Source organism: Cyprinodon tularosa, unplaced genomic scaffold (genome assembly GCF_016077235.1).
Source record: "Cyprinodon tularosa strain WSP-4 unplaced genomic scaffold, ASM1607723v1 ctg243, whole genome shotgun sequence".
NCBI classification, from domain to species: domain Eukaryota; kingdom Metazoa; phylum Chordata; class Actinopteri; order Cyprinodontiformes; family Cyprinodontidae; genus Cyprinodon; species Cyprinodon tularosa.
Window position 1 is genome coordinate 422,950 of NW_024038903.1, and position 20,676 is coordinate 443,625.

The window sequence follows — 20,676 nt, forward strand, 5'->3', positions numbered from 1 at the left end:
TTCCTGTCTCCTCACCTTTATTTATGTTTAAGTCTTTTCTTTATCTAATTTTCTTTGTTGTACCATAGGGTAATGAAAACCAGTTAAATCTTGTTTAAAATCTTACATCAAACTTGTTTTACTTTTGTGAAAATAGTGCATAGCCTACTTTGGAAGTGAGTTTTTTTTTATTTTTTTTTATTTTTTTACAGATTTTATACACTAAACACATTGCATATCCTTTTTTTTTTTTTTTTTTTTTTTGCTCTGATCTTGTGTCAGGCCAGGTTTTCTTGAATTTTGCTCCTTCCATCTACCAATTACCCCTGGCCAGTTTTGATGCCTCTAAAAATTGAAATTCTCCACAGCCTGATGCTGCCTCCATGTCTCAATGTGGATGCTTTGTTAATTTCTTATATTTTTTTTCATTTTGCTGCTTGGCCACTAATGTTCGCATCATTGAAAATACTTTAATGATCACAAAATCAGTGTAACATGATTTAATGCTAACAGGTATGTAGGTGCTTTTGTCCTCATTTTACATTTTCTACCAAGTTCCTACGCAGTCCTGAAAAGTATAGGATTTTTTTTTTTTTAAGAAGTGTGAAAATTTGCACAACTATGGGAAAATGAAAATAAAGAATTGGAAAAAACCTATATCTTGTTCCATTAACTAACAGTTTGAAATATAGATTTCTGAAAGGATAGGTTTCTACCATTAAATCTATATTTAAAATGTAAGGCTTATAACACATCAATTTGTCTAAATCACTGTTCAAATAACTCAATTCATATTTTTTGTTTTGATTTATTGGTTTCTTTTCCCCCTAGATTTAAATTCCAGAGTTTAAAACAAGGTTTCCATTCTTTTTTTGATACAAGGCTGCATTGGTCTTTTTTAGTTTTGGAGGATGTAGATAATTTTAACCAAACACTGAGAAGGATATGTATTTGTAACTCAGTTATTTAGTCCTTACTATAACCAGATGTCTCTGATTATTTTAACTGTTAACTTAATTGAGTCCCAATGGACTGTTGTTCAGGGTAGAGTACAGGTGTCATTAGCCTGCAGTTCCAGAGACTAATATAGTTGTTTTTCCAATCCACAGTGGTTTAAAACTATATGAACATAGCATGCTTGAAAAACATAACACACAGTGGGAGGGTATAGTTTTAGTAATGCTTCAATCTGTATTGATGCCACATTCTGAACAGCTGTGTCCCTGTGTGGTGTGGAGGCTGCAGCTCCTCAGACTGGAAAAAAGTGAGAAGAGTGGTGAGAACAGCAGAGAAGATCATCAGGGCTCCTCTACTCTCCACAAAAGACGTTTCATCCCAGCACTGCGTGTCCCAAGGCTGTAACATCATCAATGACCCCTCACACCCCCACCATGGACTGTTCTCCCTGCTGCTGGGAAGTGGCTTTGCAGCATTAAATGCAGGTTCTGCATCAGCTTTTTCCCCACTGACAGCTGATTTTTGAAAAAACAAACAAAAAACTCTAAAATCTGTCAAAAACTCTGGATCACACTGATAACACCAAACCAAAAATACTGCATACTGGCACTAATATGTCTTGAAATGCTCTAATCTTTCATATCAATGCATATTTGCACCATGTTTTTTTTTTCCCCCACACTGTTTACATTTGATCCCAGCTGCACTTTATGGAATGAAAATTTTCATTTCACTGCTAAACTGCAGCCTTCTATTGTCTGAAAGCTGTACAAGAAAAAAAAAATGTTTTGCATACACTCTGTGTATAAACATTGACAACAAAAGTCTAAACATTTGCATTGGATTTCCATGAGTAAATGCCGGAAATGCTACATTATGATTTTGAATACACTTAATGGGCCTTGTTCCACTAAAACTTTTATTTTTCAATATTAAAAAGACAATTCTATACAGGTAAAGTTATTTTATTTCATTCTTCTTCTACGCTTTTCGACAGTTTTATTTAATGAATCCAGTGCAAACACACTGATTATTAGTTAAACCAGCATTTAATTCTTGAGCAATCTGACCTACATCAGCTTGTCTCTAGGTTAAAAACAAAGGGACCAGGTTTTATTTCCCCAAGTGGATCAGATGCTGTCTCCCCACCACATCTGTTCCCTATCAGTACAGTGTAGGCTGCAGTTTTGGACACATACTCGCCCAGTGTTGCAGAGGCGTAGCCAGAACATTTTTTATAAGGGTGGCCAGGCAATAACCAATGTACACTGAGGGGTGGGCAAAAGTGGATAGGCGCCAGAACCTCAGGGTAAATCTACACTGTTCCAACAGGAAAATTTATTAGCAAAACATCCATATTTTCTAAATAAAGAAAAACTCCTTTCCTACAGCCTTTGCTAACAAATAGTCGAGTATATTTAAACATCCGTGCTTCCTAGATAAAAGTTATAGTGGATACAATTCTTTCAGGTTTGAATTCTGGGGCGAACATCTTTTCCATTGTCATTACTTACCTACTTTAATCAATAATCATTCTGCCAAAAATGTATATTTACAAGTACTAATATCTACATAAATTTATTATTTAATATGTTTTTATTAAAATAGTTATCTATGATTTCACTGAATACTCCTATATGACTTGCAGAGAACATCATATTCTCTTTACCCCATATAACTTAAAATGTAGTTCTAACTGTTGCCACCATCTGTATTAGAGGGAAATAGTGGGGTGACAAAGGGTGGCCATGGCCACCCCTGGCCCCCCATCTAGCTCCGCCCCTGTAAATTATATACATTGAATCAGGTGCCAGTATGAAGTTCCTCTAACATTGAATTCCCTTTTTTCAAGACTCATTGGTATTTAGAGTTTATGTGGAGTAAAACCTAGTAATTTCTGGGAAGAAAGCTCACCCGTTTAACTGTAGTGCCTCCTACCCGTCAGCTCACTGAAACACTCAGGAGCATAACGTCACAATCCCGGAAATACGCCCTTCTCTTCTTCTTCTTCTTATGGGATTTTATGGCGGTTGGCAGACTTGTGAATTGTGCATTACCGCCACCAACTGATATGGAGTAAAGCAAGATAACAGGAAACGATTCACCCCCCCCCCAAAAAAAAAAAAAAAAAAAAAAAAAAAAAAAAAAAAAAAAAAAACCTGTGTAACTTAAACCAACATAATACTAAATCACATTTGCCCATATAATTTTAATTTACTCTAGGTCATCTTAACTCTGCCAGTTTCTGATGGTCCCATCGGTCCTCCCATCATACTTCCAACCATCTCCCAGTTCAAATCTTTAATGTCCAGATATTTTTCTGCAGCCTTCACTATTATTTTGATTTTTTCCGTTTTTTTTGTTGTCTGTGCAGTACAATTAATTACTTCTACCATGAAAAGAACAAAATTTGTCTTTTTAACAATAAGTGAGTCTTCATTAATTTTTGGAGATTTCTCTAGAGGTTTGGAATTTGCTGTGTGTTGAACTGTAGGTTTGGGTTTTTCTGACTGAGATGGGATCCTTTTTGCAGCTTCAGCGTAGGTTATTCCGAGCTCAAATTTCATTTTTTTAATTTCCTCAGACCTTTTGCTTGCTTCACAGCCGCGATAGGCAGCAGTATGTTCTCCACCACAATTACAGCATTTTATTTTAGCTTCTTTTCCACATTTTCCGTACTCATGTTCTCCTGCACACCTTCCACACCTCTGTTTCCCTTTACAAACTGCTGCAACGTGACCGAATTTTTGGCATTTGAAACATCTCAATGGTGGAGGATTGTAGATTTTGACATTATAGCTTATGTAACCGATGAATACTTTGCTTGGTAATTGCTCTTCTTCGAATTTAATTAGCACAGATAAACTGTCAGATCTTTCTCCGTTTCTTGTTGTTTTTAACCGTTTTACTTCTTTTACTTTTGCACCGCTTATGTTTTCCAGAATCTCTTTTTCAGAAATTTTTAGAGGAACTCCTCCAATGACTCCCCTGCTGATCTTTTTGTTCTCCATTAGGCTGCACTGAACTCTTATCCCGTCAATTTTGTTGATACGTATTGCTTTGCCTTGCTGGGCGCTGTCTCTGCAGTTAATTAGCAGGTCTCCACTGTACAGAATTCTGGCACCTTTGACTTCTCCGACAAGTTTATTGATGGTTTTTGTTAAGTGAACCGGATTCCAATTTGTAAAAGAGTCTGCCTGATTAACGACTTTGAATATGACTTTGAATTCATTTTGTTGTGCTGTGGAATGTATGGAATGATCATCACTGGATTGTTCTGAACTAGATTCCCCTTGAACTGATCTCTGTTTTTTCCGCTTTTTCTCATTTTTTGATGTTGCTATTTTCCAACCTTCATTGTCACTATTTCCCTCTTCCATCCCACAAGAATCGCTTCCTGTTTCCTCACTACTCACGGCCCAAGACATTTCTCCATAAGCAGCTTCAAAACACGCGCCATGCACCAAACGACCATCCACCGAGCCTCAAACACTTCTTGTGTCCATTCACGAGGGAACGCCCTTCTCCGGTGTTCTCTTGTCCCTTATGGGCGTGTGCGCGCGCGCGGCGCGTTCACAATACACACCAGGAAATATGGCGGCGCTCATGACTCTCAGTCAGGTAACAACGTCAAACAAGATAAAGAAAGTCTTTAATTTTTAATGTCTGTGATTATCAACTGACGGTGACGTTTTATTGAGTTTTCGTTTTACGTCAAGGCTCCCAAAAAACGTATTTAGTATGTCTGTTTAACCGAATTAGCGAGTTTTCGTTTATTACTGAGTAAACATAGTTAGCTAGGTAGGTCTATAAGTAGTTAAGATGGGTAAATTTAATGTCTTGTTGAAATTTAAGTAACTAAACAGAAAGTAAAACAGTTTTTCAAAAGCAATTTGTTTTAAACACTGTATTTTACCGGCTTTTTAATAAAACACATATATATTAAAAAAAAAAATAAGCATAAAAACTTGAATGCCACTCTTTTTCGCACTGTTTTAATGTGTCATCTGTTTGTTTTTGTGTAGTTATCAAATGGAAATGCCGCTTATGAACATTATTACAGACAGGTAAGATTTATTTCCTATCCAGCTTCATTGATGGTTACTTTGTTAAATCCAGATTTAAAGTTTAGCTATAGGGAAACGTTTAACATTGTCGTTTGTTTTGATTTTTCTGCAGCTTGATCCAGCAAACACAGGCAAAATATCAGCAGGCGATGCAGCTCAGTTTCTTAAAAAGTCTGGATTATCAGACAGTACACTTGGAAAAGTGGGTCTTGAACTTATCCAGATCTTTACTCATAATTGTGTATATGTCATCTAACCATCTTTCTCATATTCTTCCTTTTAGATTTGGGATTTGGCAGATTCTGATAGAAAAGGATATTTGGATAAGAGGGTAAGCCTTTATTCCTCCCATAAAGTTGCTCTGTTTGTAGAATGCTGATGTGTGCATTAAATGGCAGATTTGTTCTGCTTTGTTCCTTCTTTGCAGGGTTTCTTCATCGCGCTGAGACTTGTGGCGTCAGCACAGGGTGGAAATGATATAAGCCTTAACAGCCTCAACCAAAGTGTAACTGCACCAAAATTTGTGAGTGTTGAAAATTACTCATGTACTGTAGCCCTTAATTTAATAGGGAAGAGAATACTACTGAGATTTGTGAAAAAACTAACAAATTAGAGGACTACAATGTCATGGTACTAGGGCTGAATCTAATAATTATTTTAGTTTTCAATTAAGCTCCTAATAAATGTCTTTAGTTTGTTTTTACTTTATCTAAAAATAGCAATTTCTAGTAAATGAACATGCCTTTATATTCAAGCGTTTTGATCTAAGGAAAAAAAAAAAGCCCAAACATTAATTTTGCCACATTTCATGCATCACACACGAAGATCTAAAACTGTAATTTTTGTGGGACATAATCATGAAATAGAACTAAATTTATTTTTATTTTATTTTTTTATGTTTTTAACAAATAAAAAACTGAAGAGTGGGGCATCAACAATTAACCGGCCCCGTTACTTTCAGTGCAACAAACTCTCTCCAGAACTTCAGAGAGGATCTCTGAATCATCCATTGCTGACCTAAATGACTGATGGTGATAAGTAGAATCCACCTGTGTGTAATCATGTCTCTGTATAAATGGAACTGCTCTGTGATCATCTCAGAGGTCAGATAAAAACAAGCATCAGAGAGCATTGTGAAGAACAAAGAACAAACCAGGCAGGTCGAGATACTGTTGTGGAGAAATTTAAGGCAAGATTTGGATACAAAAAGATTTTCCAAGCTCTAAACATCCCAATGAACACTGTGCAAGTGATAATATTGTAGTAGAAGGGTTCTCAGACCACTGCAAACCTGCGAAGACCCGGCCGTTTCTCTAAAATTTCCGCTCAAACAAGGGGAAGACTGATCAGAGATGCAGCCAAGAGGCCCATGATCACTCTGGATGAAGAGCAGAGATCTACAGCTGAGTTGGGAAGCTCTGTTCATAGGACATCAATCAGTCGTATACTGCACAAATCTGGCCTTTATGGAAGAAAGATATTTCTTTAAGATATCAATAAAAAGTCTTATTGAAAGTTTTCCCCAAGCCTCCAGGGAGACACAGCAAATATGTAGAAGAAGCTGCTCTGCTCAGATGAAATCAAAATCAAACTTTTTGGCAACAATTAACAAAATTGTTTTGTGTGGCATAAAAGCAACACAGCTTAATACCCCGAACCTTCCACCCCTGCTGTCAAACATGGTGATGGCAGTAACATGGTTTGGGCCTGCTTTTCTTCAGCAGGGACAAGGAAGATGGTTAAAATGGATGGGAGGATGGATGGAGCCAAATACAGGAACATTCTGAAAGAAAACCTGATAGAGTCTGCAAAAGACCAGAGCCTAGGACGGAGATTTGTCTTCCAACAAGACAATGATCCAAAACATTAAGGAAAATCTACAATAGAATGTTTCACAAATAAAAAATTCCAGGTATTAGAATAGCCTAGTTAAAGTCCAGACCTGAACCTAATCGAAAATCTGTGGAAAGAACTGAAAACTGCTGTTCAAACTCTCTCCATCCAACCTCATAGAGCTGCAGCTGTTTTGCAGGAAGAATGGGCAAAGATTTCAGTCTGTCAATTCCAAACTGATAGAGACAAACCCCAAGAGAATACAGCTGTAATTGAAGCAAAAGGTAGTGCTAGAATTAACTCAAGGGGCTGAATAATTTTGTACAGCCAATTTTTTTAGTTTTATATTTGATAAAAAAAAGTTTAAAATATCCAGTAAATTTTGTTCCACTAAATATTTCTGCGCCACTTAAAATGTATTATCTTTATGTTTGAAGCCTGAAATTTGGCAAAAGATCGAAACATTTAAGTGGCCCAAATACGTTCACAAGGCACCGTATGATCATCTCTATTTGGCAAAACAGATTACATTATAATTAGGGCAGAAATGATCATTTTACTGGCATGATTCATCTCTTGTAAACTTTTCATTTAATGCATTAATAATATGATAGCAAAATTAATTAGTAGAGATTGTCGTAACAGATTCTGAACCAGATAAAGCTAACAGTATATTTACAGAGATTTTTCATTTTAAATTTTAAACCTTTTTTGTTCAATATTTGTGTCATTACTTCTCTGCTTCAGTTATTATTTCAGCATATGATATATCTTAGAGGTTACAGTATTTACTTTGTTTAAAGATTTATTTCAAATATGAAAGAATTTTATAATCATTTTAACAATCAATTTTTCATGATTATTATCATTAATTGTTTCAGTCCTACATGATTTTTCTCTTTTGGGATTTCTTAGTACTTAAAAAAAAAAAGAAAAAAAAAGAAAAGTCAATAAGATGGTTTAATTACCTTAAATAAAACTAGGGATCCAGATCTTATATTGATATTGTAAATATCAGTCTTATATCAGCCAAAAAAAGGTTATCAGAATACGTCGGCCTACCACTACAATCAGCCATATAATGTGCTAATAGAAACACCACTTTTGTTTCAATTTAAATTAACATATTGTCAATAAAACTGTGCGAGTAATTTCATTTGATCAGGCCTTTTCTACCATTCCACGGTGCAAGAGGAGCAATAATAGTATATATTTTTAATGCTGATTTAATATCGGTTTCTATCAATACCTGAAGCTGCAATGTTGTCCTTTTATTGGAAATCAAAACTTGTATCAGATTATACTTAGTTAAGACACAATATGTTTCAACATGTTGAACTACTAATTTTGACAAGTTAATGTTATTCATAACTTTGTATTATCTCAGTTTATATGTTTTTGTTTACTAAAGTACCTGGTTATTAACTCAAGTAATCGGCTAGAGAAGTTGTCCATGCTTGGCACCTTTTACAGACGTTCTGCTTGAAGTTTGTCGTTTTAGTTTACAACAAAGCTACTTCAACGAGGTAATGGTACATTACATTCAGTCATTCACCCATTCATGCACCATTCACACACTGATGGGTGGCGATGGTAATGACTCAGTTACTTTTTGCAGTGTAATTAGTTTTTTCTAAGAGGAAAAAGTGAAGTGTTCAGAGCAAAGCAGCAAGAGGTAGCAGTTCTTTGGTTTACTCCATACAACTGGGCAAATTTGACTTTTACTGGTGTCCATTAAAAAGACTGAAAACTTTGACTAGCTTTTTAAAATCTAGCTGTTTATAAGCTATGCCTTTCTAATCTCTTTTTGCATATTCACACCAGTAACCCCCATACATCAGTCCTATGAGTTTCCCCTTATATGCAAATGGTGGTTAGTATGTTCTGTTATCTTTTACAGAGAGACACTGACAGTCCGTTGCTAACTGGATCATTAGCAGCGTCTGATTGGGCGATTAGGGTGAGCCAAAACAGACTGAAGATTTCAGACTGAATGAAAAATGTTGTCTTCCTAATGTTTTTTTTCTCCTCTAGCCTGATGAAAAGGGGAAGTTTGAGGCGATATTTGAAAGTCTATCCCCTATAAAAGGTCTCCTATCTGGTGACAAGGTCCGACCTGTTTTAATAAACTCCAAGCTACCTCTGGATGTTCTGGGAAAGGTAATATACACCCTGTATACCGCTGTATAGTTGAACATTTCAAAGCAATCAGATGTTGAGTATTTTTCGTTGTTTAACTATAGATTTGGGAGCTTAGTGATGTTGACAAGGATGGACATTTGGACAAAGAAGAATTCACTGTGGTATGTGTTTATTTTTATTTATTTATTTTTTAGTTTTTTTACTGTTGCCTTAAGATAAATGTAACATGACTAAGTTTTTAACAATAGTTGTTTTTATCATGTTCCAGGCTATGCATCTTGTATATCGTACTATGGAGAAGGAGCCTGTTCCAAGCAGCCTGCCGTCCTCTCTTATCCCACCTTCCAAAAGGAAAAAATCAGCACCAGCCCTTCCGGGCGCCGTGGCCGTGCTGCCTGGCCTTGGATCCAGCCCCATTGCTCTCAAAGAGACTCTGCGGAGCTCTCCTTCTCTTAGAAGCTCCACTCCTCCTATCGGGAGCACTGTTCCTGCTATGGGTGGCTTTACTCCCCTCAGTCCCAGTGCTGTCAAACTGTCTCCACAACACTCCTTTAAATCCAGCTCAGCATCCACTCCAACGGTACGTTAACTTACGATGCTTTTTTTTCTGGGTTCATTAAGGCTGAAACATCGGATTATAATCGATTATTGAAATAAACGTCAACTAATTTAGTAATCGATTAATCGTTAACTGGAGTATAGAGACTCTAACGCATGCCTTTAGCTGATACAGAAACCCACTAAGAGCAGTAATGATACCAAGCTGATACATAAACATTTTGCATTTAAGAATAAAAAGGTCCGTTAAAATGCTCTATCCAGAGTTCCTCAAGTAGAAACTTTTGAGTTTTCGTTAAAAGAACCTTTTGCTATCCGATTATCCATCAATTTATCAAAAAAATAATCAATTAGCAAAATAACCATTAGTTGCAGGATTAGTGTGCATCAATATCAATTCATTAGAGACTTTGACTGATGATTGTTTTCTTTTAAATTTCACAAAAATTAGAATTTAAACGGAAAATTTAAAAAGTGTATAATTATGAGGGTTAAAAATAATTTAAGTCTTCTTTATTTTCAGTTTCCTTTTATAAAGGATTTTACAGGAATTATGCATTATGTTGCCAATGTTTATAGAGACTTAATGAAGTTCACAGACATAAGAAGATTGCTTCTCAGTTTTTATTAGTTTCTTTTATTATTATTGGATATGAATTGCAAAATTTTATTTCATTTATTACAGCTTTTGATTTGGGGAAAGTTTGGGTTGAAAAAAAAGCTCTGCTTGTGTATTGGTGTGTTTTGCTTCTGCAAATAACAATTTAACTTGTTTAAAGTAGTGTTACAGGTTCTGATCTGGGAGTTTTGGAGAGACTAGTAATTCATGTATTAACTTTACTGTTGCCAACAGTAAGACTTGTTTTACCACATTGTTGAGGCTATTGTATGAACAACTGTTTGTTTCTCCTGCAGGGATTTTTTTCACCCATGAATTTTTGAGAAACTGTTTCCTGGAAAAGGAAACAAATGGTATCACCAAAATACTTGGGACAAAAGAAAGTACATGTCGTTCGTCCAGGAATCTTTGTAGAACATACATTTAACTTAAGATGGTTTGTCTTAAAGATCACTCTGATCATCTTCAGATTTATAAAAAAATTGTACGATATCCCTTAAGTAAATCTGACCTGAACCATAAATGGGTTTAATTCTTTTAGATTATATCCATTTGATGTTGAATTTAAAGTTTTAAAACTTAAGAACAGAAAAAAGTAATAAAATACTTAAAAAATAGCAAACCATCAAGCTGATTGGTCGGTTCTTAAATGGCACTCAAACTCTGTAAACATCCAGCAGTGAAATTTACACATTTTCTTTTTATTCAGAGCAGATTTGGATGAAAGCAGTCGGTGTTTGTTGAATTTTTAGTAGCTGACCCTGTTAACGTTCTAATAAAAGGCGATTTGAGCAGCAAAGAAGCGTCTGCTGCTTCATCTTTAATGTTTGTCCACAGTAGTTATGTATGTTATGTAAGTTATGTACAAACGCATCTGATGCTTGTGGTGCTCTTCTGTTAAACAGCTTATTGGCTTTGCTATATTTGGTGATGTAAGTGGGCAAATAGCAGTTTTAATTAGTTTTTAAGCAAGAAAGTACACTTCAAAAGATTGTCTGTGCAGTCAGTTCTTCAAGATTATGATCCTGCCTTAAAGGTCCCATATTATGCAAAATTCCCATTATGAAAATTTTGTAACAGTCATGTGTCCTGAAGCTTTTGTATGAGGTTAACAAAGAATGATAACCCTTTCACCGCCCTCACTGCCTTTCTCCACCTCTTAGTTAATGTGCGCTCAAAAGGGTCAGTTTGAAAATCTTTCCCCTGATAAAGTGAATTAAACTGTCCAGAACGGTCTGTAGCAGCCCATCAGTCAAGCTACAGCCTTCATCTAATGTATTATTTCATCCTCCCAGCCACTATCTTTACGAACGTTGACTGGTTGTCATGGTTGCGGGTTGTGGGTGCGCTGACTCTGGGAGGACAGGGTTTGGGAAAGCCAAAACGGTTCATCCAGAGGAGGGCTGAGTAAGCAGATTTTCTGGTAAAGCCTGTCTGCTTAATCTGAGAGTAATTTCCCTGCACAAATGACAAAAACATTCTCTGATGGCCGGTTTATTAATATCTTTTATTTTCAAATGTAGCATAAAATGTGAAATGTTATTTTGCTGTCATGGCCGTGCAGAGCTCCTCACAACAGCAATAAGGGACTTTATGCTGATGTTCGTGGCGGCTAGAAGAGAACATTAGTGTTTTTCAGATATGTGGAACAAACTGCAGACACCAGTATATTAAAAGTGAAAATATTTTGCTGGCAGGTTTCAACATTTTAAGGTCACTGAGGCAATAATGAGGCAAAAATACTGCTCAGGGAAGCAGTTGGTACCACTGCTGCCTTGCAGCAACAAGGTTCTGTATTCCGAGTTCCGCCCCCGATGTTTCTGTATGGAGTTTGCATGTTCTCCTAAGCATGCATGGTTTCTCTCAGGGTACTCTTCCCACATTCCAAAAACACGAATGTTAGGTTAATTGGTTTTCCTAAATTCTCCTTAGGTGTGAGTGTGTGCGTGATTGTTTGTCTCTGTGTTGCCCTTCAATGGACTGGTGACTTGTCCGGGGTGTACCCCACCTCTCGCCCATAGACAGCTGAGATTGGCACCAGCACCCCTAGCGACCCCAGTGAGTGATCAAACAGAAAAAAAGAATATTCTTGACTTTTATGGAGACCTATTAGAGTTTTACTCCGTTTATATATACAGCACAGACCAAAAGTTTGGACACACCTTCTCATTCAAAGAGTTTTCTTTATTTTCATGACTAAGAAAATTGTAGATTCACACTGAAGGTATCAACACCATGAATTAACACATGTGGAATTATATACTTAAAAAAGTGTGAAACAACTGAAAATATGTCTTATATTCTAGGTTCTTTAAAGTAGCCACCTTTTGCTTTGACTGCTACTTCGCACACTCTTGGCATTCTCTTGATGAGCTTCAAGAGATAGTCAGCCGGAAATGGTTTTCACTTCACAGGTTTAATAAGTGGGATTTCTGTTGTGTTGTACAGAAGTCAGGTGGATAAATAGCTGATAGTCCTACTGAATAGACTGTTAGAATTTGTATAATTGCAGGAAAAAAGCAGCTCAGTAAAGAAAAACGAGTGGCCATCATTACTCTAAGAAATGAAGTTCAGTCAGTCCAAAAAAATTGGCAAAACAGTGTCCCAAAGTGCAGTCGCAAAAACCATCAAACGCTACAAAGAAACTGGCTCACATGAGGACCGCCCCAGGAAAGGAAGACCAAGAGTCACCTCTGCTGCGGAGGATAAGCGCATCCGAGTCACCAGCCTCAGAAATCGCTGGTTAACAGCAGCTCAGATTAGAGACCAGGTCAATGCCACACAGAGTTCTAGCAGCAGACACATCTCTAGAACACCTGTTAAGAGGAGACCGTGTGAATCAGGCCTTCATGGTAAAACAGCTGCTAGGAAACCACTCCTAAGGACAGGCAACAAACAGAAGAGACTTGCTTGGGCTAAATAACAGAAGGAAAGGACATTAGACCAGTGGAAATCTATGCTTTGGTCTGATGAGCCTCAATTTGAGATCTTTGGTTCCAACCATCGTGTCTTTGTGCGAGAAAAGGTGAATGGATGGACTCTACATGCCTGGTTCCCACCGTGAAGCTTAGAAGAGGAGTTGTGATGGTGTGGGGGTGCTTTGCTGGTGACAATGTTGGGGATTTATTCAAAATTGAAGGCATACTGAACCAACATGACTACCACAGCATCTTGCAGTGGCATGCTATTTCATCTGGTTAGCGTTTAGTTGGACCATCATTTATTTCTTAACAGGACAATGACCCCAAACACACCTCTAGGCTTTGTAAGGGCTATTTAACCACGAAGGAGAGTGATAGGGCGCTGCGCCAGATGACCTGGCCTGAACAATCACCAGACCTGAACCACATCGAGATGGTTTGGGGTGAGCTGGACAGCAGAGTGAAGGCAAAAGGGCCGACAAGTGCTAAGCATCTCTGGGAGTTCCTTCAAGACTGGTGGAAGACCATTTCAGGTTACTACCTCTTGAAGCTCATCAAGAGAAGGCCAAGTGTGTGCGAAGCAGTAATCAGAGCAGAAGGTGGCTATTCTGAAGAACCTAGAATATATGAAATAGTCATGGAAATAAAGGAAACTCTTTGAATGACAAGATGTGTCTGTACTATATATATATATATATATATATATATATATATATATATATATATATATATATATATATATATATATATTGTTGTTAATTTCTGATGGCTTTATGCTGACAGCTCCTGATGAGCATCCCTGTGTCCAGCTCCCTGCGAGATCCCAGATCAGCTTCTCTGATTGGTTGATGTGGTGCGCCAAGCTGCAAAGATTCAAACTTCAGCTTCTGCTGCCTGTGAAAGGCGTTATGTGCCTCAGATGCTAAAATGCTAATGAGGCGCTGCCGCAGCTGCTCAGATACTTCAAGGTGCACTGCACCTGCTGCTAGAGACGCGATGCAGGTCCTTCTGATATGCTTCAACCATAGACTTTGCATATAAACCGGCTGCTTCTGCCTTGATGCCATGATATCCAAGACTTTAAAAATTCCATGTTAAAAAAAATTTAAAAATGCATACTAATGCGCTTTGAATATTTGCATATTTGGTCACATACAACTTCAATGTTTTTAATTAATAAATTTCTACAAATGTAAATTTCCAGTCCTTTCCCAGACACTGTTATAGTTTACTTAAGATTTAACCCATTGTAACATGATTGTGATTCAATCTACCGTAATCAGAACTTCAAAACAACCCCAGGGGGCACTACTGTACTCTTTCCCTCAGCAAATCAGAATCAAATAAGTAGATCATTTTTAGAACTTGGAGTGATTCTCTGGATGTGATTTAGCCTTTTGATTAGCTCTACTGGGGCCTAAATATTTACTAGTTTATGTGGTTTGCAGCTTCTAAAAGTTTAACAAATGTTTTACAAATATTGGTGTTTATGTCTTCACATCCCACTTTATCCAGCCTTTCTGTCTGTGCTAAATCCCAACAGCATAATGCTGTCACCACCTTGTAGGCAATGCTGTGTTCAGGTTGAAATACTTAAATGGTTTTTAACCACATTGCATTTTTAGAGAAAAAAAATGTATCTGCCAGAACTGTGGTATTCAAACTTCTCAGCCTCAGACAAACATAGTGGTACCATAATGGTCTCGTGACCCAAACTACTGGTCAGGATATTGTTTTAAAATTTTCTCCCAAAATCATTGTGCTTGACTCATCTACTCTGTTCGTTGGTCTCCAATAAATGTCCAATCTTCACAGAGCAACTGCAGGATATTAACAGAAATAAAAAAAAAAACACTTGGAAAATTAAATGAATCGCACTAGGTTTTATTTAGAGGTGTCAAAGTAATGGGGTCTGAAAACAAATGTATACAACACTGAGGATTTGTAATCATGATTGTCTTAGAAAAGCCAACTTTTATTATCATTGCAGTTTACATTCTTATGAAATTGATTCAATCCTTGAAGTTAAAATGTGACTGAATGTTGATGGACTGTTATACTTTTAGAAGGTGCTCTAAATCAATGCATGTTGTATTGGCGAAAGGGGCATTAAAGATTAGATGTATGCTCTGATTTTTAATGTTGTTACCAACAGGCTGCAGTGAACTGGGTGGTACCTGTAGCCGACAGAGAAAAATATAGGGAGCTTTTCAACAAAACCGACAGCGATGGGGACGGCTTCATCAGCGGGACGGATATTATTGAGATCTTCATGCAGTCCAACCTTTCTCAGACGATGCTGGCGCAGATCTGGTGAGTCCACCTCTTAGTCCAAAGCAGTGTGCCGTCAGATGCTTCTAAAGGCATGAAAAAAAAAACTACGCACTGGAAAAGGCGCTGAAACTTTAAATGTCCAGCACTAAAAATATCCTATTTTAAGAACAAAATGTTCTTGCTGCTTAATAAAAATTTTTGTAATTTTCAATGTTATATTTTTTCCAAAAACTGATATAATAAGTAGATTCACAGGTTTAAGCAAAACTAATTAGTTAAATGATTTTTTTCGCTTTCAAAACTGCTGAATTTGTCTGTTTATTTAAGCAAGAAGTTTTGCAGCCTGCTGACAGTGTGCAGAAACAACTAAAATTAGACGCAAGAAGAATCAGTCAGTTTTAAAATGCAATCGGTCTTAAATCTAAGCAGAAGACCAACTGCATATCTCCATCTCAAGAATGTTTTATTTGACCTTAAATTGTTTTGTAATGTGTAAACACAGACAAACTTGTTGATGGTCCCTGTAAAGATGGTTAATAATCCAGGGTGTCCAGGGTGAGGTGTCAGCTCCCCCATACCAGGCAATACCCAGTGCTGTGATTTCATAGTCACCATAAGGGTGCCTTGAACAGCTCTTTGTCCGACCCTCAATCCAGAGGCTGTTTGCATTGAGAGACTCTACCAGGGGTTTTAAATCCCCTGACAGCATAGCCTCTGGGATAAGGCTGAAACAATTAATCGGATTCATCGATTATTGAAATAATCGTCAACTAATTTAGTGATCGATTAATCGTTACCTGGAGTATAGAGACTGTATAATATTATTTTAGCTGTCAGAACAACACATTTAAGGAAGTAATTATATCAAAATTGTAAAATGATATATATACATTTTGCATTTAAGATAAAAAAAATGTTTTTCCATCTGTCAATATGCTCTATCCAGAACCCCTCAAGCTTTAGTTTAATTTAGTGAAAAATCTTCTTTAAGGAACATTTGGCTATCCTATTAATTTCGATTACGATTCCATTTGCAAAGTAATCATTAGCTGCTGTCCTACTCTGGGATAATCCAAGCACTGAAACCTGTCCACCACCTTAAGTTGGCAGTTTTAGGCGTTTTACTTAGTCTATGGTAAGTTTTACATGAAATCTAGAGGAAATGCTGAATTACCCTAACTTTTGGATCCAGAAAACCTGTGAAATATCTGATATATGCATCATAGTAACAGGGAGCAGACATTGTTGAGGCATAATTTTAGCCTGTTTCTTTCATAAATTACTCTTAGACCCTTTGGTTTGTGAGCTTTTTTATTATTCCCAGTCAAAATACGTTATTGAAAGTCACCTAACTGATTGCACCACCTGAATCTCTGCAAGCTGTGATTTAGAAATTTCAAACCATCTAAAAGTTTAGTATCAATCTGTGAGGCGTTTTAGTCAGAGGTGTCAAGTAACAAAGTACAAATGCTTTGTTACTTTACTTAAGTACACTTTTTAGGTATCTATACTTTACTCCATTACTTATTTTTCTTCCTACTTCTGACTTCTACTCGTTACAATTTCCAATAAGTTTCTGTACATTCTATTCTTTACATTTTTAAAACAAACTTGAGTAAAGAGATCAAGTTGATACTTCAAGTGTTTTTCGAGTGTTTTTAAACTGCAGTATCTATACTTCTATTCAAGTAACAAATGTGTGAACTTTTGACACCAATGGTTTTACTACCTATCCTCAGAAAAAAAGTTTGCAGGGTTTTTCTCTTTTAAACTCTTACTTCCTTTGCACAGGGGACTCGCCGACACAAAACAGACAGGCAAGCTGACACCAGAGCAGTTTGCTCTGGCCATGCATTTCATCCAACAGAAGGTGACTAAAGGCATAGACCCCCCCTCAACTCTGACATCAGATATGATCCCCCCATCAGAGAGGACTGCAGGATCAGCTATGGGTCTCGTGAGTCTGTACTTTATAAGCTCTCCATAAATCCGTCTCTGGCAAAGTCTGATTTGTGACATGAAATCTTTTCCTTTAAGGTCATGTAAAATATTTATGAGTAGATTGAATGGTGTTCTAAAAAACTACTAAAAACTACTCATAAATACTCTACAAAAACCACCTTCAAAATTTGACTAATTTCTCAAAGCATGTGTCTTTGCTGCATGGTGATTTTGCACAAGTATTCACACCCTTTTCACCTTTTGTCCTATAACCACAAACTTTCTATGTATTTTGTAGAGAATGAATGGACTAAAACCAGTTAGTGCATGTTTTTTGAAGGGAAAAAATGGCTAAATTTAAAATAAAAAATAGCATAAAAAGTGTTGCATGCTGTAGCCGTGTTGACTCTAATAGCCTTAAATTGAATTCAGGCTAAACGGTTACCTTCCTGGTAAACGAATGGAGTCCATGTGTCAGTTTAATTTCCGGTTCTCAGGACTGTTGATGAATGTTAACGGAGGAATAACATCGGGGAGATCAAGGAACAGCAGGAAGGTTGGGATGAAGTTGTGGAAATGTTTAAGGCAGAGTCAGGTTTTTAAATAGGGTAATTTATAGAATATTTTAAACAGAGCTGGCAAAGAGCTTTTACATGCGAAGCTGTCAAATGATAACCCTGCAGTAACTGCAGAAGAGCTCATATCTGGACAAGACATTTGATTAAAAAGGTTGATTTTTCTTACAGATTAGTTGTGCATGTCACAAATCTGGCATTTATGGAAGAGATTTGCAAGAAAACATAATATAAGAAATTGACTTTAAAGTTTGCAAGCCTCATTTGGGCAGAAGCATGTCCAAGAACCTACTCTGATTAAAAGAGGACTTAATCATTTTGCCTTTACGCAAGCTGCTCTGTAAAGCAAAAACCAAAACATCCTTGAACCTTTCGTCCCCCTGAACATAACTTCTCCACAGAGATTAATGGTGGTTGCGGGATAATGTTGTCAGCACTGAAACTTGTCAGAGTTGATGGGGACATGAATATTGCTAAATATACGGTGGCCCTTAAAGATAAACTGTTAGAGGTTGCAAAGGATTTAGACAACAAAGTGGATCTTCAACTTCCAGCTGGATGACATCCCAACCATACAACCAGATCTGCAGTAGTTTAAAGCTGTGGTCTCATACTCCAGTACTGGCCAATGTGCTGCAACACCTGATTCAAATGCATGAATTATTTTCATTTTGCTGCATGATTATGTTGATTTATCGCATGAAATCTCAAACATTGAAGTTTGTGGGTGAAACATAACTTAAACAGGAAAAAGGTTGAAGTGGGTGAATACTTTTGTTGTATTTGTGGTTTTAAGCCTGTTTTCCTCTTTCCGGATCTCCAATTCAGTATAATGGTTTAACTTTTGAGCCCTTTTCTATCCCTTCTATCAGGGCTATATGGGGATTCTTCCTTCTGTGAGACCAGACCTTGTTTCTGCAGCTAGTATGCTCAGAGTGAGTACTTCCATACACCACCACAAGGTGGTGTTGTTGCTCTATCACATGTCCTGCCCCAGCATGAGAGCAGGAACGTACAGCTGTGCTCTCTGACTAAAACCACCTGTTTTAGCAGCTGATGCTTCCTTAGATCTACACATTTCTTAGTAGAAGAAATCTAGAATATAGAAATCTAGTGGCACAGATTTCCAGAATTCTGTGATTACAGAATAAATTAATAACAAAGAATTTCTCATCAAATATCTTCAGTTCTTTGTGTTTTTTATTTTTTTTATTTGGACTAAATCTTTAAAAAAACATCAATGAATTATCGCAACACAAAGAAAATTCCACTTTCAATAAGATGTTAAAGCAATCATTAAGCTCTGTGATAACATTTTCTCTCCACGTGTAATGTAAAAATCAAGTTTGAGAAACAAAACCTTTTAAAATGTCCTCCCCCTCTCTTTTGGGTCCATGTAAATGAAAAGCTTTAGAGAAGCCCTAATTAACATCTGGAGCTCTTTCATTATTTTTCCTGTAAAGTATAAACTGAGGTTTGTAAATAGTTTGTGTTTGTCTGCCAGAGACATAGGCCACAATGAGTGTCACGCTATGACAGACAGCCTTGATAAATGATGCTATGAAAAACACTGTATTAGCACTAAAAATATCCTATTTAAAAAAATGTTCTTGCTGCTTCAATAACATTTTTTTTTATTTCTTTTTCAATGTTATATTTTTTCCAAAAACTGATATAATAAGTAGATACACAGGTTTAAGCAAAACTACTCGGTTAAATGATTTTTCTCGCTTTTAAAACAGCTGAATTTGTCTGTTTATTTAAGCAAGAAGTTTTGCAGCCTGCTGACAGTGTGCAGCAACTATTGGAGAGGATCAGGGCTGCGTTCCTTGGTGTCTTTGGGTCACCTTACTGTCTTAATAAAGCTCTTTAAATCTGCCCCAGAGTGGTGTGATATAAAATTTAAATCTTTTAAAACCTTGATGCAGATACTTTGCCTTTGCAGTGGTCTGCATGCATGTCTCGTCATTCATCTATTGTCTATCTCTCCCTCTCTCCCACCAAACTGAAAGAGATGTTTCTGTTTCCTTCCGCTGACTTTTGTTTTCTTAGAAATACCAGCAGGGAGCTCCTCTCTCCGTCTCTATTCTGCTGAGACCTCGTCTCTACTTCATCCCTCCACTTATGTTTCAGAATCATTCCTTCATGTCTTAAATTAATTTGACACTTTAGCCCTCCTGCTGTTGCCCATCTCATGTTCTCTGATCTTTTTTTCAGTCCCTCTCTTCATCCTTAAATTGTTTCTATGCCTCATTCCTCAGGATAGCACCAGCTCCATTGGGTCAGTTGAGCTTACAGGCAACAAAGAGCTGGATGACCTCAGCCAGGAAGTAGCTCAGCTGCAGAGGTGAGCAGCAGCACCCAAAGTAGCTGGAGGATCGTTGTGAATTGTCTTCCTCTAGAAAAAAAAAAACGAGGAATTGTTGGATTAACGATTTGTTGATCACTCTGCTTAAGCCATTCTGTTGAAACAAATCATAAGTTTTTACTCAAGCTGACAAGTGAGACAATGAACACTTTCTAGAACACAATGCTGCATTGAAGTAGTCGAGGTGTGTTTGATTCTGATGGTGGCATGTCAGGTGATTAGTGCCTTTTTTTTCCTCTTAAGTTTGTTGAAAGCAGAAGCTATGAAAACCTTTCACTCCTGCCTTTGTTTACCTTTGAATGTTCCGTCTTAAATAGGGAGAAATTCTTCCTGGAGCAAGAGATTCTTCAAAACGAGGAAGTCATTAGACAAAAAAACAGTGATGTTCAGGTAAGGTGAAGCTAAAGCATTCACATGTTTATGGGAAAATTTTATTTGAGCA

General features: G+C 37.0%; 1 protein-coding gene across 5 annotated transcripts in view; it reads left to right on the top strand.

Moving 5' to 3' along the window:
- Positions 1-4,458: 4,458 nt before the first annotated feature.
- The window catches only part of LOC119785208 (epidermal growth factor receptor substrate 15-like 1), a 33,656-nt gene continuing 17,438 nt past the window's right edge, over positions 4,459-20,676 (top strand). For 4 of the 5 annotated variants that reach the window (XM_038287703.1, XM_038287702.1, XM_038287706.1 and 1 more), the window contains exons 1-14: positions 4,459-4,557; positions 4,962-5,003; positions 5,116-5,205; positions 5,287-5,334; positions 5,431-5,526; positions 8,737-8,796; positions 8,871-8,996; positions 9,080-9,139; positions 9,247-9,558; positions 15,232-15,389; positions 17,142-17,307; positions 18,739-18,801; positions 20,128-20,213; positions 20,552-20,624. In XM_038287703.1, the coding sequence (XP_038143631.1) occupies positions 4,483-4,557; positions 4,962-5,003; positions 5,116-5,205; positions 5,287-5,334; positions 5,431-5,526; positions 8,737-8,796; positions 8,871-8,996; positions 9,080-9,139; positions 9,247-9,558; positions 15,232-15,389; positions 17,142-17,307; positions 18,739-18,801; positions 20,128-20,213; positions 20,552-20,624 (1,455 nt within the window). In that variant the 5' untranslated portion in view covers positions 4,459-4,482. The remainder of the gene's footprint in view (positions 4,558-4,961; positions 5,004-5,115; positions 5,206-5,286; positions 5,335-5,430; positions 5,527-8,736; positions 8,797-8,870; positions 8,997-9,079; positions 9,140-9,246; positions 9,559-15,231; positions 15,390-17,141; positions 17,308-18,738; positions 18,802-20,127; positions 20,214-20,551; positions 20,625-20,676) is intronic. The other variant, XM_038287705.1, reaches the window with a different exon arrangement.